The 16,493-nt window shown below is 42.4% G+C and overlaps 1 protein-coding gene across 1 annotated transcript in view; it reads left to right on the forward strand.

The window, feature by feature from the left end:
• LOC135909443 (MAM and LDL-receptor class A domain-containing protein 1-like) overlaps positions 1 to 16,493 on the forward strand; it is a 240,271-nt gene that overhangs the window by 187,379 nt on the left and 36,399 nt on the right. The window contains exons 47-51 of the mRNA XM_065441401.2: positions 2,523 to 2,677; positions 7,798 to 7,882; positions 13,225 to 13,383; positions 14,383 to 14,488; positions 15,992 to 16,142. Coding sequence (XP_065297473.2) covers positions 2,523 to 2,677; positions 7,798 to 7,882; positions 13,225 to 13,383; positions 14,383 to 14,488; positions 15,992 to 16,142 — 656 coding nt within the window. The remainder of the gene's footprint in view (positions 1 to 2,522; positions 2,678 to 7,797; positions 7,883 to 13,224; positions 13,384 to 14,382; positions 14,489 to 15,991; positions 16,143 to 16,493) is intronic.

The raw sequence follows: 16,493 nt of genomic DNA on the forward strand, positions 1-16,493 counted from the left end.
AACCATACGAAACAGCCAAAATTTGCAAAAACGTGCCTGAGTGATCTGACGTAGCTTGCTTCTTGGCGCTCGCCACGAATATATATAGAGTTTCAACTACGGTTCCTGAAGCTTAGAATGCCTCATGGTAACTTCAATTCTTTAGTATCGCAAACGCTTCCACGCCAGTCGAAAGCTTTAGGGCTCCATTTCCATTTCAGTTGAAATATATGTGAAGTGAATTTACTAATTGCTGCTGTTTGAAGCCGGCGGAAGATGCAAGAACCCGGAATTGCTTCTGATAAACCTTCAGAGAATTGCAGAACACAAGATGGCTAATGGTATAGCTTACACATAAATGAGGTTTATTCGTAATTGGATATCAACGAGAGGAGCGCAATTATTAAGTCCCAAATTGGCAAAACTGCGCTGAACACCTTTTCAATTCTTGCGCATTCAGTATGTCATGACAATGCAGTGTGTTTGTTAGTTTTCGAGCAACGAGTGTGTAAGAAGGCACAGAAATTTCTGATAGCAGTACTACCACTAGCTTCCGAAGAATTTCTTTTTATGCCGGAGTGCGTTTCTGGCATAGGTTAATAGCAATCGACGTGATACTGCAAAATGAGTAGGCCGCAGAATGTTTATGTACACTACTCGTTGGAGTCACATATGATGAAAGTACTTGAAAACTTTAGCGCCGAACGAAACAATACCATCTATTCCTTGAGGTGTTTCCGATGTCTTTATCATTTGCGAACTGAAGCTTCATTCGTACAAAGCCGTTATAATTAAATATTCTTTGAAAGTGTTTCGCACGCGAAAGTACTCAAGCGTAGCTCCGCACTAGTTACCTAGTTTTGCCATTTGATACCTAAAGCTACAGATGCTTAAATCTGACGCCCTATATTTCTTATTACTTCTTTTTATTAAAACGTGTTGAAACCATGTTGAACGTAAGAACAGTTTATTTCTGCGGTGAGATTTCATCTTCGGCGCAAAGGTCTCTTTAGCGGAAATGCCTTGATATCCAGTCACAGTCAAAAACCGGTGGTAACTTGACATCTTGATAACAGAGAATGCAAATCTCGTTATTCACGCACGTATTAACATATGATGACCAGGAAGTCGAAAGCTTCTATGAAGACGTGGAATCAGCGATGGATAAAGTCAGAACAAAATACACTATACTGATGGGCGCCTTCAATGCCAGGGTAGGCAAGAAGTAGGCTGGAGACAAGTCTGTGCGGGAATAGGGCATAGGTTCTAGGAATAGCAGGGGAGAGCTATTAGTAGAGTTTGCAGAACAGAATCATATATGCGGTTAATCAATACCTTCTTCCGCAAGCGGGATAGATGAAAGTGGACGTGGAAGAGCCCGAATGGCGAGACTAGAAATGAAATAGGCTTTATACTCTGCGCTAACCCTGGCATCATACAAGATGTGGACGTGTTCGGGAAGGTGCACTGTAGTGACCCTGGGTGGTAAGAACTCGAATTAGCCTAGACATGAGGAGGGAATGGAAGAAATTGGTACATAAGAAGCCGATCAATGAGTTGAGAAGAGTTGATCGATGAGAAAAAGCCGATCAAGAAAGAAAGCAACAAAATCTCAATGAAGAAAGGCATCAGGCAGGGAGATACGATCTCTCCAATGCTATTCACAGCATGTTTACAGGAGGTATTCAGAGACGTGGATTGAGAAGAATTGGGGATAAGAGTTAATGGAAAATACCTTAGTAACTTGCGATTCGCTGATGATATTGCCTTGCTTAGTAACTCAGGGGACCAATTCCAATGGATGCTCACTGACCTGGTGAGGCAAAGCAGAAGGGTCGGTCTAAAAATTAATCTGCAGAAAACTAAAGTAATGTTTAACAGTCTCGGAAGAGAACATTAGTTTACGATAGCTAGCGAGACACTGGAAATGGTAAGGGAATGCATCTACTTAGGGCAGGTAGTGACTGAGGATCCGGATCATGAGACAGAAATAATCAGAAGAATAAGAATGGGCTGGGGTGCGTTTGGCAGGCATTCCCAGATCATGAACAGCAGATTGCCATTATCCCTCAAGAGAAAAGTGTATAATAGCTGTGTCTTACCAGTACTCACTTATGGGGTAAAAACCTGGAGGCTCATGAAAAGGGTTCTACTTAAATTCAGGACGACGCAACGAGCTATGTAAAGAAGAATGATGAGTATAACGCTAAGGGATAAGAAAAGAGCAGATTGGATGAGGGAACAAACGCAAGTTAATGACATCTCAGTTCAAATCAAGAAAAAGAAGTGGGCATGGGCAGGACATGTAATGAGGAGGGAAGATAAACGATGGTCATTAAGGGTTACGGACTGGATTCGAAGGGAAGGGAAGCGTAGCAGGGGGTGGCAGAAACTTAGGTGGGCGGATGAGAATAAGACGTTTGCAGGGACAAAATGGCCACAATTAGTACCTGACCAGTTTAGTTGGAGAAGTATAGGAGAGGCCTTTGCCCTGCAGTGGGCGCAACCAGGCTGATGATGATAATGATGATGATGATTTACAGGGAGCGCGCAACTGACTTTCGGACTTCAACATCGTCCGGTCGACCGGACCAGACGGCACGCTTTCAAAATTCTGGCAACTATCGCCGCAGCGGAAGCCTCCGGGAAATGGGTCAAGCTTTCAGTGAAAACTGGAAACTGGAAAACTGGAGTTCAGGTGAGCTTCGCATAGAATCCCCTGTTCAGACAGTGAAACTTTCTTCACTCTTCTCGCCTAACATATGTTGAATAATGATCGGAGGGTCCTGCTGCCAAATCAGCACAACTGTATTTCATTGGGCGATTCTTAGTATCGGCATTCTCTGGGAACTCACATGGTAAAGGAAAAAAATGAAAAGAAAACAAAACTCGTTTTAGCGTTATGGAATTTCAAACTGCTGCGCGTGCCCTAAAGTATTGCTAATTCATTATAATTTTTTTGCAGTGTTCTTCTCTATCCTGGCATTCTCTAGCTTGCGGTAGCAGCAGTGACTTTTGGGCAGTGCTACGCTGCTTTACCATTGCATTTTAACTGTGCTAGTAATTACGCGGACCCCCGAGGCGCATTCAGGCCTTCGCTGTCGGCGCTGCCACATTGTTGTCCCAGTTCCGACGGCACATGCGCCGCTCCCGCGTCGAACAGGCCGGCGAGTGCACCGAAACTACGCGGATGCGCCCAGTTTTGGAGGTCACGTGACCTGGGCCGGTTGTCATGGTGAGCATAAAGAAGGATAGCGGAGAACACCAGCGCCATGAGGCGCACCGCAACCTTTGCGACCGCGAACACATAAACCGTTACGGGCCATTACGCACTATACGAGCGTTATATTGTGTAAATATATCCAACATTTCCCTTGTGGTCAATGGTGCGCCTTTAGAGGGATACTACGGCGCGTATTTTTGCAACTTCTCACGCAAAATCCTCCTACATCCTTGTTCTATCGCATGATCGGTAAATTCGGGCGTATATATATATATATATATATATATATATATATATATATATATATATATATATATATATATATATATATATATATATATATATATGTCATATATATATATATATATATATATATATATATATATGACATTGTTTCCTCAAGACTACGCGATTACATGCGCATATTACGCTAACACGGTGTAATGATGTCATTCCTAATGCGCGAAATCCAGTCTCACTAGAGATCACGACACGTCGTTCTGTAATAAGCACACGGACTACAATTCGCCGGATAAGACACCGCCAAATATATTTTTACCTGGCCAAATGAGGTTAAAAAAAAACGCCATATCAGCACGCCCGACGTTGACCTTCAGCGGCCGCAATGTTTATACGAGCCTAACACTCTTCCAGAATTTTTGATGATGCTGGACATTAATTCTGCAGTTACCACGCTCCAACGCGGTCCGTTGGTAAATAATGATAATAGCCAGTATAATTACCTCTAGAGAAAAAGCACTTCATAGCACTATGCATAGACTCGCGAACATAACGTAGTCGCAACGATACATTGATTCGATGCATGACACCCGTTAAGACGCCTGACCCTACTTAAATTCGAAAAAAAAAATTGATAACAGCACAAAACTAGATTGTATCATGAGATGAAAAGAAAATGCCTTTATATAACGAAGCTGTTTTTGTAATGTCGAGCACGGCTGAAGTTGAGTTCCCCGTAGGAATCAGTAGTAGAAGCGCCGCCGGATAGGTGCGATAATAAACGCGTGATGCCGAGCTTCCCGCGATTCGGTGGTACCATCTAGTTAAAGTGTCTGCAAATGCATGTTGTCTCACACACAGAATTTTTAAAGAGCCATCGCAATGTTTTGTAATATGTGTAGAATGAAATTTACATACAGTCCGTATGCATGGCAACATATGCAGAGGCCTATTTCTATGTTGAAGTTTCAATATTTCTAATGTAATGTAACAATAATTGTATCCATTCCGAAAATATTTGCTCTGGCCACATTGATAATTGCTTCATGAGTGCTCCATTGCGGTTGCTACTCTTTCATCCAGCTTTCCCCTGCAATTAGTTATATCAACTATATCACAGTGATATGAAAAAAGAACTGCAGAGAAATAGTTCCGCCTATTGCCCGCCCTATAATGAGCTGGGTATTCTCTTACTACAACGACGGTGTTACGGCGCAATACTAAATTTTTGACTCTGTTTGCGAATAATGTCTTACGGCAACATTGTTTCTAAAGAGACATGCATGGAAGCTGAACACGTTGTGTCAAACCTGATGAAAACGGCAGCAGGCCCAAGTTTAACAATTTTCATGAACAAGAAGTTTCGTGAACTCCATCCCTTGTTCACAAGGCAAAATATGCTTTTCGTAGCAGTTGAATTCGGTTGGCTAAGACCTAATTGGCGCGAGCTCGTGAATGCGATTATTTCAAGTAATTTTGCAACTGTGAATAAACCGGTTGAACATGTTCTAGCTTGTTTAATTCGCACTCAATATGTGAAATGATAATTGGAACTGTTCTTTTATTTTTGTGATGCGTTTGTGGAGCGTTGAAACATTCCGTATGTACAAAGGGGCTGAAACGGAACAAACGCCTTTCAATGTGTTATTGAAAGGCGTTTGTTCCGTTACATAAGCAGACATAACTCGGGCGCCTGTGTAACGCTATGCAGTGTGGCTCCACGACACAGAAACATAAAACTGGGACCTTTGACTAAGACCTGGCATTGTATTGACGTGCGTTAATTGTCTAACTTTATATTTTTGTCAAAAAAAAGATTAGTATTCTAAGTCCGTGCAGCGTACCAGCCAATCGTGATATTCAATTTATTAGTGAAAGCAGCCTGCTAAATTTATTTATTGAACAATGGCTAAATTAACTTTAATGCGTAAAATATCTTGTAGAAACACTGAAATTTTACCATCCTCAATTCGTACAGTGGTCTCTTAAATCCTTTCTGGCATCGACCTGCATGACCTATATGTAACTACCATAGCAGTTTTACACATAGAAAATGGTACCTAGGCAGGGAAGTGAATAGACGTGGTCAATGGTGGAAAATTACAGTGTATATAGTGTCACGTTGTCGTGACCGCGTAGAATACCACACTCTCAAAAGCGTGACTTCAAAACGCTACCTCTTCACTGGGCGAAGTTGTGTCCATAAAAAAAAAAAGAGTGCCACTCGCCGCACAACGATAGCGGTGAGCACAGCCAGCGATCGTCGAAATATGATCGGTGGGTCAAGGGCATCCGCTTTTATGCATCAGTTTTATACATATACTCATATATATCAGTCGTCGAACGCTCCAGCGTAATCGCTGGCGCCCGCGTGCCTTACAGAAAGTGCTACACCATTCGCGTCGCTCATACAATCTGATTACATAAAGTTCGGCAAACGAACATACATAACAGGTAGAATCAACGGTAACATTCGAGTCAGTTCCAAAATCAAACAGGCACGTCTTGCGCTGAGTGAAACATAAGTTATTAGCAGCGTGAAATGCAGTCCTCGGAAAAAGGTTAAATGAGTACACGTGTCTATAGTGTGAAACATCACTTTCGTTGATGTTGCACTTAAAATGCATGAGAAAACTTCACTTTTCTTCCTGTTTCAAAGGGTAGTCACCTGCTTTTACTTCACGGAACTGACACTCTTCAATGTGCTGCTATAAGGATTTACCTAAGTCATCTTCCTATTTTATTACGATGGCATTATAGGTAGACTACAACCATTTCGGTGATATGAACTTCTGGCCTAAGACCTTCTGGCCTACGTGGACCGATCCCGAAGGTGGCGTCCCAAAGCGCTATAGCTGTCTGGGTAGACTGTATACGAGCAACTGGGACGTGACATGCGCATCAGACTTGTTAAAGAATGACTTTGGCTTTACAGACGCGTACAGCCGAATGGTTAGAGTATTGGGCTGTTGTGCTGGAGAACAGACATAAAAAACACTAAATTCTGGAGATTTACGTTCCAAAATCATGATTTAATTATGAGACACGCCCCTAGTGAGCACTCCGGACGAATGCACCAGCGTTTTTGCATTTCATCGCCATCGAAATACGGTCGCCGCTTGCGTGACTCGATCTCGCGTCCTAGGGTTTAATAGCGTGACACCGTAGCCGCAAGCCTACCACGACGGGGGGAAAACAACGATTCGATCCCACCATAAGTTGCTCTTTTGTTCACAGAATTATAGCCGGACATTGCCAACTGTGGCGGCATCTAACAGCAAACTTGAGGAGTGTAGACCTTGAGTGTGTAGAGGAGTATCACAGTAGGAACTATGTCGGAACGTTGTAAGAGATACGAGGTATATAAACGTCACTTTCATAAATGAGTGTGCAAGCTTGCCCTTGACGCTCGTGGTCAACTCTCGAGAGGTCAGTATATTTGGTGAGTTAAAGGTGCTAAGCTTTGGCCGAGTTTTTTTGTTTCTTTTTCAATGGCAGTGCTATCGAGTCCTGATGGATACTTCACTTAGCAGAGCCTCTAATATTGTTACGGCGCAACCAAGGGTCGCGCCAGTCAAAAGAAGACGATTTGACGTCTAGAGGTGGAATTACTCTCGACAGCCGTCTTGTTTATGCATCGTGTCCCAGTTGTTAAGCTCTTCCTTGTGGTTCTCATACCACACCTTCGCCGTGCCTTGCAGGTAGAAGACAAAGTTAGCCAACGTAATCGTCGGATCCCATTTGTTGTGGGCACTTACACGCTCACACGTGGTGATCCAGTCGTCCATGTCGAGGCGGTCGGTGTCGCAGAACGTTCCTTGATCCCGCCGCTTATCCAGCACAACCGCAGCCGTTGTAGGTGTTGATATGGGCCGCGCGATGTCGGGTCCTGTTTTGTCCGTCATGTTGTCTAGTCCGAGGTGCCGATCCCTCCGGAGCTCCGTTGTTGTTTTTCGTGGCGAAGCCGCACCTCTCACCAATTTGTTACGTTGCAGAAGTCACATATAAAGGTGTATTTAGAATATTTATGCGAGAGACAGGGATGTATAAAGAAGATGGTTGGTGATGGTGATTCGAACTCTACACGTGAAATCGTCTTCTTCTGACTGGCGCCGATCTTGGCTCCGCCGTAACAATATATTCACGAAGATACTGAAATATATACTATGTTTATCCTAATATGTCACTTTTCTATGACCAATTTATTTATTTATCTTATTGTTTATTTATTTTTTATTGATTATGATCGCTTGAAGAAATCTCTCAGGCAAAACTTTTTTCTTTCCTATCGAACGCCACTATAGAAAGTTCATACTATCTGATAGAAAAATGGCAACACTGTTTCTTTTTCGCAGTTCGTGTACATGGCAAACACTGCTGGCGTGAGCATAGACCGGCCCGAGTACAGCATGTGTCACCCAGATAGTCAAAGTGAAGGATGTGAGTACATTTATTTACGCATTTATTGTGATTGCGATGTGTTTTGATCAGGCATGGGTAACAGAAAGCTTTACAAACGAAGCTTTCCTGTTCTTGCCCGTGATGGTATGTATATATATGCGTGTGTGTCGGCGTACGTACAGCAATATGTGGAAGCGGTATATACCCACAAAATATAAGTTGCAGCAAAGCAACCTATATGAAGGAAAGTGAGTGCATATTCCGTGTGCGCGACTAAGCAGTGAATGACGACCGCAAACATATCCTGATTTATTGGTTAGTCATATATATATATATATATATATATATATTTATATATATATATATATATATATATATATATATATATATATATATATATATATATATATATATATATATATATATAGTCCTAATTATTTATTCAACTTCTCGAATATTATAATTTCATAAATAATGTGAATTAAAAAAATTGTTGAGTGGCATGAAAAACTCCCGATATAACTTTCTGGTGCTCTATACGTTCTACATAAAGGTGTTTTTCCTCGCGTGAAAGAAGCCTGCGAATTGACGCAAGTGCCTCGAGCGGCCAGTTGCGCGGCAATGTAATGTATCCTTTATTTAACAGTTCACCAAAGGCTTTTGCGAAATGTAAGGTTAACATGTAAGTGATGAAAAATGGGCAATTGTGATTCGCGTGAGAAGCCCTTTCAGAAACTATGCATGGATAGGTGAAGAAATCATTTTTGATCGAGAAGTGCCATGCTATGAACATAAATGGTATACTCAGTGATATTGCATGGGGTATTTCTAAATGAAATGGGGCGGTCGTTGCATAAATAGAAATAAAGAGGGTTCTACGCATCGCATTTAGTTGTGCACTGTTTCATTAACCACTTCACGATAGCCTCACTGCTTAAGTTCTAGCACGTGATTTGAATGTGCGTAATTCTTTTTAAACTGTTTTGCACAGAGCAGCTGCACAAGAAAATTCGAATAAAAATGAATCAACAACTAACTGGTCAAAACAGAAATAGCGTTTGCATTTCGATAAGTAGTCGGTCAAAAAATACGAACTTAATTGTTCTTGTAGTAAGTAGCGCGTGAAACCCAGGTGGCACTAATGTGCCACAATATAAACTGTAACTCGCCAGCGAGTAATAAAACATTAACTGAAGCATTCTATGTCTCGGTCAAGTAAAGGTATTGCCATAGCATTGTGAGAGCATAACTTTTGATCGTCTGTGGACCACAGAACAAGTCTGAACTCATGCTCATGTCTGACTTTTGAGATAGACTGTGACGTATACTGTATACTATACGATATACTATGCTATATACTATAGTATGTATATAGTATGTGTATACTCTACTATGTATACTATACGTATACTGACGTATACGTCTAGGCACCCCAAACCGTTTGATTTTGATTGGAATTTGCGCTTCTTACTGACTCTCCGCTCTGTCAGCAAGAAAAATGTGGAAAAAGCCGTCGTAGCTAAATCTCATCTTAAGCTGAGGTCAAAGGATTTGGTATGCTTTGTCATAATTATTGAGATGGCTGTTTGTTTCTACGCTGCTAGGAATACAGACTAAAGACCTATTCCGCTTGCAATTCAAGAAAGCGGTTATCCTGCTACGGGAGGCGATTGTTTGTGGCACTTTCATTGCACAATGCGTTATGTGTGACGCTTTTCCATCATCTTGCTTTACGCATGCGCAGGAGGCCAACCAGAAGCGTCTACGACCGCCTCTAGTAGACAACGCTTTTGCGATAGGATAATTCTAGAACGCTCTTCCACACACACACAAACACACACACACACACACACACGCACACACATACACACACACACACACACACACACACGCACACACACGCACATACACACACACACACATGTACGCACACGCACGCACACACACGCGCACACACACACACACGCACACACACGCACGCACGCACGCACACACGCACGCACGCACATGTCTAAACTCTTAAACTAAAGAGTATACCTGGAATACAATTCTCAAACATGCAGCCTAGGGCATACATCCTGTCAAGTGAAGGCGAATCTCACAAAAAGCAATATTTGGTACACAGTCCAGACTGTATTCCATTGATGAACGCGCTGTGATCCCACCACTTAACTTTCTGCTTTCGCGCTGGCTACGGATGACGCACTGTACCCACTGTACTAGGCTGGTAATTGAAATGTTGTCAATGTGAACGCATTTGCTTCTATATTGCTGTTATATGTACTGTATTATGTATTATGCTGTATTATTCTATAATGCTGTATTATGTTGCGGGGTGAAAGGTTTTCAATGTAGATGGCACTGGCTTTACCAGAAAGGTATCAGCGAGGTAACACCACTGGCACATATAAGCACTTGCACTGTACTTGGCAGCATTGAACTTGAAGCGTTCAGCGTAGATATGCTTGGCAGATAAGTGGCTGTGCCAACATATTTTTTGAAAATATTGCTGCTTGTAACGAAACATAAAAACAAAATTAGGCAACTGTGTGAGACAGAAACTAAGTTTTAAAAGACCTATGCAAGTGGCATGTATTCAGTATATGAGATGCAACAATAAAGCTACTATAGAACATAGAAATCTTCACATACATATGTAGATTTTATATTGCTATAACAAGCACTTATATTAATATTTGTGACGACCTATGTAATTTCGATGAGAACTGCGTTAACGTTTCCTTCCTGCTTTAATAATCTGCCTGTTTGCTTTTCTTACTCAATGAATGGAAGAATCTCTCTCAAAGAAAACAAGGGGTATTAATATAGCTGTATTGATGCCAGCGCACTGCAAGACAAAGGTCAGTTAAAACATTCCAAGGGAGCAAGAAGTGAAGGCCGTATGCAATTAAGGCATACCTTCCTTAAGCACCTAGATAAAAGAACCATGTATCAGTTTGTCTACTGGATTTGTTGGCACATTGCAGGCCTTATAACTGACATATTTGCAGCACTCGGGACTTTGATAATTTGCCCACGTGTTCACTGCAACTCTGCAGACTTGCCATGCCTTATTCTAAGTTGCTTAATTGAAACGAAGCCAAGAAGGAAAGCCGTGTCCAATTTATAATTACTGGCTAGCACACACACAAAAAAATACGATAAACAGACTAAGACAAAGTGTTCCGGGTGCAACGTAGGACATACAACAGCCGGTTGTATTAAGAGTGCCACTTAAAAGGCCATCCGTTTAGGTTTATTGCATTGTCCAGTATTTCTACTGTTACTAGGTTTTTTGTGTGCTAGAAGGATATTGTGGAAATATTTTACATATAGATATAACTTGAAGAGGGTACACAAATTTGAGCTAGCCTTTTAACGGTCCATTATGCTGTGTTTCTGTTCTGTGTGTGCTAGACACCTATTATGGAATAGCAACAAGCCCGAGTAATGTTCCGTGTTGAATAATTCGTAAATTCTACGGTCGACAATCCAAATTTTGATTGTTCTTGCAACTCTGGCACTAAGTGCGTACTCTTCTAGCATTGATCATGTGTCATCGTTAACGTGTAGAGCACTCTCTCCAAGCTGCATTCCGCTAGCTGTACAGCTATGTAATCATTTTCTGTCGACAATTTCAGCGAACGTCTTTGATAGGAGGTTCCACGCACATTTCCCACCTCGGGCAGCCGCACTAACCAATATGCTATGAGATTGACTGAAACAATTGATTTATCTTCCAGCGCAATGCTAAAGGAAGGAGATACAGTTTCTCTTGAATAGCATAGTAGAAATTGTCCAATGAACAGTGGCCCTAGCTGGCTGTACTATACATTATGCAGATTTTTGCTCCTTTATGGTTGTATACAAGGTGTTTGCTTGTCGCATGAAAAGACCTTCACGTTCAAAAGGTAAGACCAAATGGTTGGTGAGGACCAATGAAGTTTTCTTCGTGGCCGACATTTTGTGCTAAGTAAGAATGACTACAGCTGCGCTAGATGACACGAATGGTGCAGTAAGTAAACCTTCACAGTTGTCACTGTCAAATTCTCGTGTCACATATTTGTTGGTGCCCAAAGTGGTCGTAATTATTACAGAACTGTCAAATGCGCATTCTCCAATCGCACGCGCAGTTAGAGATCGCGGTCGTACGCAATAAAAACTCTTATGGCCCCAAATGTAGGGGTGCTACCCATGAGGCAAGGTAACACCCGTGAACTCAGTTTTTCGAGTGCATGCGCCATTTGAATGATTTCGCACACACGCCTTAAAGGGACAGCAAAAGAGAAAAACAGTTTCCAGCCTCGCTAGTAAATTATCCTTCTGCAGCACCTGAACGACCTTACCAATAGTCACTGTTAGCGTGAAAGGAGGCAAAAAAAAAAGAAAAAGAAATACGCCAAAGCGAAAGGCAGCTGGTGACGTCGGTTAAAGTTCATACACTAGCTCACTGTCACACCATGCGCTTTAGCAATGCCTGTTCGCGCGTAAGCCGTTGCTTATTCCTAAAGATGCACTGTACTGTAAAAAGAGCCAAACACTTAAAACGTTTCAAGAACACTTACTGAGCACAACTTTCAGAATGCAAGAAAAAAGAAATATAGCTTAACACATGCGACGTCACCCTGGTGGACCCGTGCTGGAGTTTGGGCACGATATTCGAACAACTCAACTGTTACACACATTTTCTCTTACAATAATCAACTTGTTACAGCTAAATGAATCAAAATTGAGTTTTTCAAGAATGCTACATCAGTCTTAAACTGATCAAGTGTTTTTCTGCAGCGTCTATTTAACATCACCATATGACAGCCGCCACCGAGCCAGCAACGACTATAAATTAAATGAAATTCTGGGGTTTTTACGTACTACAACCGCAACGATTTGGCCGTGTTTATATATCAGGGTAAAATATTTTTATTGCCCAACTACGTGCGAAAAAAAATGAAGCAAGATTGGAAGTTAAAGCTTTTTCTTTCTTTGTGTTCTTTTCTTCCCCAAGTACTTGCGCTATTAAAAATATTTTATATGAAAACCACGATCTAATAACGGGGCACGCCGTAGTGGGGAAGTCGGGAATAATTTTGGTAGCTAGATTTTTATTAGGCGCGCCCAACGCACTGTACTTGAGCGATCTCGCGTTCCTTCCCCATCGGAATGCGGCCACTGGGGCTGGGATGAAACCCGCGACTTCCAGCTAAGCAGCCCAACGCTATAGTCACTGAGCTCTCGCGATGCGTAACGAATTTAACAACCTACGTGCGCGAAATTCTCCACATTACTCATGCGATATGTTTTGTACCCAACACATTGCGGTAGTTAGCTTTGTCACTATAAAAATCAAAATCAATTGTAGAGTCTCTTTTTTGTTTGTTTGTTAGGGGAAGCGGCTCGCCAAGTAAGTTGCGACTTCTCCGACTACACGGAATGCGGCTGGTTCCCAGAGAATCGGGAGGATGACGAGAAGTGGCTTCCCCATACCGGAGCTTCTAAGCTTCCCGGGCTCCCATGGCGGCCCGTCGACAGTGCCTCCCACAAAGGTGCTTACTAAAATCCTACTTGTGTTCACTGGCTTGTGGAGATAATTTCAGCTCAGCTTGGCCTCCCGGCCTCCCTCGACTTCCCTGTGCTGTGCCGGTAAAGTTTGTGGCCGAGCTTACGGCGATTTGCCATGATTACTTTGAGCGATGAGCATAAAGATAAAGACTCCATTATTATGAACGCTGTCGACATTTGTGAATTTAGTTTGCCTAGGGCTAATGCAACCGCTAGAAATTCAGCCAGAAATGCGGATAAGAAGCGCGGAAAATTATAATTCGGGATGACCAGTCCAGAGCAGAAGAAAAAATGCCAATACCAGAAGCTTTCTTTCACATTTCGAGGTGTCTGTCGCATTGGCAGCGTTTATCGCTGTACCAAATAAATTCTGTAATATTAGTCTGTTGAAATAATACAAGAGAGAGTTTTGCTCACAGGCTACCTGTGTGCTCTGTGGCACATCGCAAATAGGTGTAACTTCCCAGATGCCTGCATTAAAAGAATAAGCAAAGTTTGTAGAAACAGCACTTCTTTCGCGCTTTTTGTCATTTTCTCTTTTATACCACTGGCCCTTGCATCGCGGATCACGGCTGCAGTTAAGAAGTTAACTAAATTGTGGGGTTTTTCGTGCCAAAGCCACTTTCTGATTATGAGGCACGCCGTAGTGGGGGACTCCGGAAATTTGGACCATGAGGGGTTCCTTAACGTGCGCCTAAATCTAAGTACACGGGTGTTTTCGCATTTCGCCCCCACCTAAATGTGGCCGCCATGGCCGAGATACCTGCCGGCAGTTGGCACAATGCTAAATCAGGGTGATTATTACGCTTCCATGTGCGATTCTGATCACACATTTTCCGTCCGCCGGCTCATTACGTACAGTGTGTGGGCCCTTTATTGGCGTGCTTGTTTGCAACACTCAGCGTAACTCAGCCTACCTCATCTTTCACTCGTTTCAAAATTGAAGGACTGTGCATGTGCTTATGGCTCCAAACGTTGTGCAGGAGCCTACATCTATGCCATCAACACCGCGCCGAGGATAAGTACTGCCCGTCTCGTTTCCGTCCGTATGAGTCCAACGCCAGACACTGGCCGTTGCTTCACATTTTGGTAAGTCGCGCCCGGTATATCGACCATTCCATTCAAAAAAGAAAAAAAAGAGTAATGGAATTAGACGCTGAATCCCAAGTAAACCCTGTATCAGTGAATGAGTTCGCTGATGGTATGCATGAATATTCAGTTCATACCTCAGGAATGAATGAAACTGTAAATTAAAATCTTGCATAGGACTATAGTGGTGCATTTTCTTTTTTTTTTGTCCTTCTAAAGTACTCTTTTTTTTTGCTTTCGGCATGTCTATAGCAGAAGTGATACGTACCACAACAACTGTTCTATGTCCAATCATGGTGTGTGGCAGTGATGCGAATAACAGTCCAGTGACATAAAACTTGGGAACTCGTCTAGCTGCCGCTATTCCTCATATAGCGATTAGTTACTCGGACAGAAAAACATTTATTGTGCACCATCAGGAAACAGTGAACTCCGCGATATTAAGATGAGTATGAGAAAAGAGTGCGTACGCCGTACAAAACTGCGTTCTTCATATATATATATATATATATATATATATATATATATATATATATATATATATATATATATATTTATATATATATATGTATAATAATTTCCCCTATGTTGGCCTTGGTTTCAATGTTTGTTGGCTTCTTATGATATGACTAATAAAAATCGGGCCCCTCGGTTAACCCCCTTTCTTCTCGTTTATATATATATATATATATATATATATATATATATATATATATATATATATATATATATATATATATATATAAATAAACGAGAAGAAAGGGGGTTAACCGAGGGGCCCGATTTTTATTAGTCATATCATAAGAAGCCAACAAACATTGAAACCAAGGCCAACATAGGGGAAATTACTTGTGCTTAATTAAGGAAATAACGAAACGATAAACTAATGCAAATTGAAGTGCAGGAAAAAACAACTTGCCGCAGGTGGGAACCCAACCCACAATCTTCGCATTTCGCGTGCGATGCTCTACATATTGAGCTAGAGCGGCGCCGTTTCCCCATCCACTTTCTTGGGTATTTGTGTGCCCTAGTAGACCCCTGGGAGCCAGCGCCACCACTCGCAGCCTTTGACAGCGGACGTGGAACGTCCTTTTTGCTGCAGGCATTACGAGAACTTGATCTGTTTGGGTGAAGGCAACTGGTCAATAAACCCACACATGCTACCTGAAGGCATCAGTGTTGCCGGATTCGAGACCCTCGTTATGTAATAAACGAGAAGAAAGGGGGGTTAACCGAGGAGCCCGATTTTTATTACCACCGGTAATAGTGTGCCGGACATCCCGCTTCACTGACAGCTGCGTTGATACGGACCACGTAATGGTAAGAACGCTCTTCTGAATACGGGCCCCAACATTTAGCAGGGTTCAAGGTAACACATCTTAAGATCATCCACTATAGGAGGTAACAAAGAACGCATGATTAAGAGCAGCATGTCGCGCACCTTTTCGCGGTTTTCTTTTCATCACCGCTAAGAAAAGTGAGAAGCTTCAATTGCCTTTGCAGGTACAACATGTGGCACCCGAATGTCGGCACGCTCAAACTTTTGCGGCGTGTGGTTAATTCGTCCGATGATCTGCTGTGGATGCGCCAAGGGCCGCAGGGCAAGGAGTGGAACCGAGGTCGGCTACAGCTGTACTCCGAGGATCCTCATCAGGTTGGCCCCTGAATTTGGTTACTGCATTTAATTATCCATTGTAGCTTTAAAAAAGGCATACACGCCTACGATGTCTGCAAAGGCGGTCTCCTAACCTGGAATACTTGTGTCCATATATAAAGCTACGGCAAATTTCGTAAAGACGACTTCGCTAGCTTTCGATGAAGGACTCAATGCTCGATGTCTTCAAATTTCGCGTCACTTTAGTACAGTAGCAATCTGATTCGATTTGGGTTAGTTCGCCTTACCGCCTATAATGTAGCGGGCCCTCTGCATCTTTTTTTTTTTTAAATCAGCGAGTTGCCCGTAAGAGTACTTCCACCAGTCCCTGGAGTGATCTGGACTTTTCCC

The sequence above is a fragment of the Dermacentor albipictus genome, chromosome 3, assembly GCF_038994185.2.
Source record: "Dermacentor albipictus isolate Rhodes 1998 colony chromosome 3, USDA_Dalb.pri_finalv2, whole genome shotgun sequence".
Taxonomy (NCBI): Eukaryota; Metazoa; Arthropoda; class Arachnida; order Ixodida; family Ixodidae; genus Dermacentor; species Dermacentor albipictus.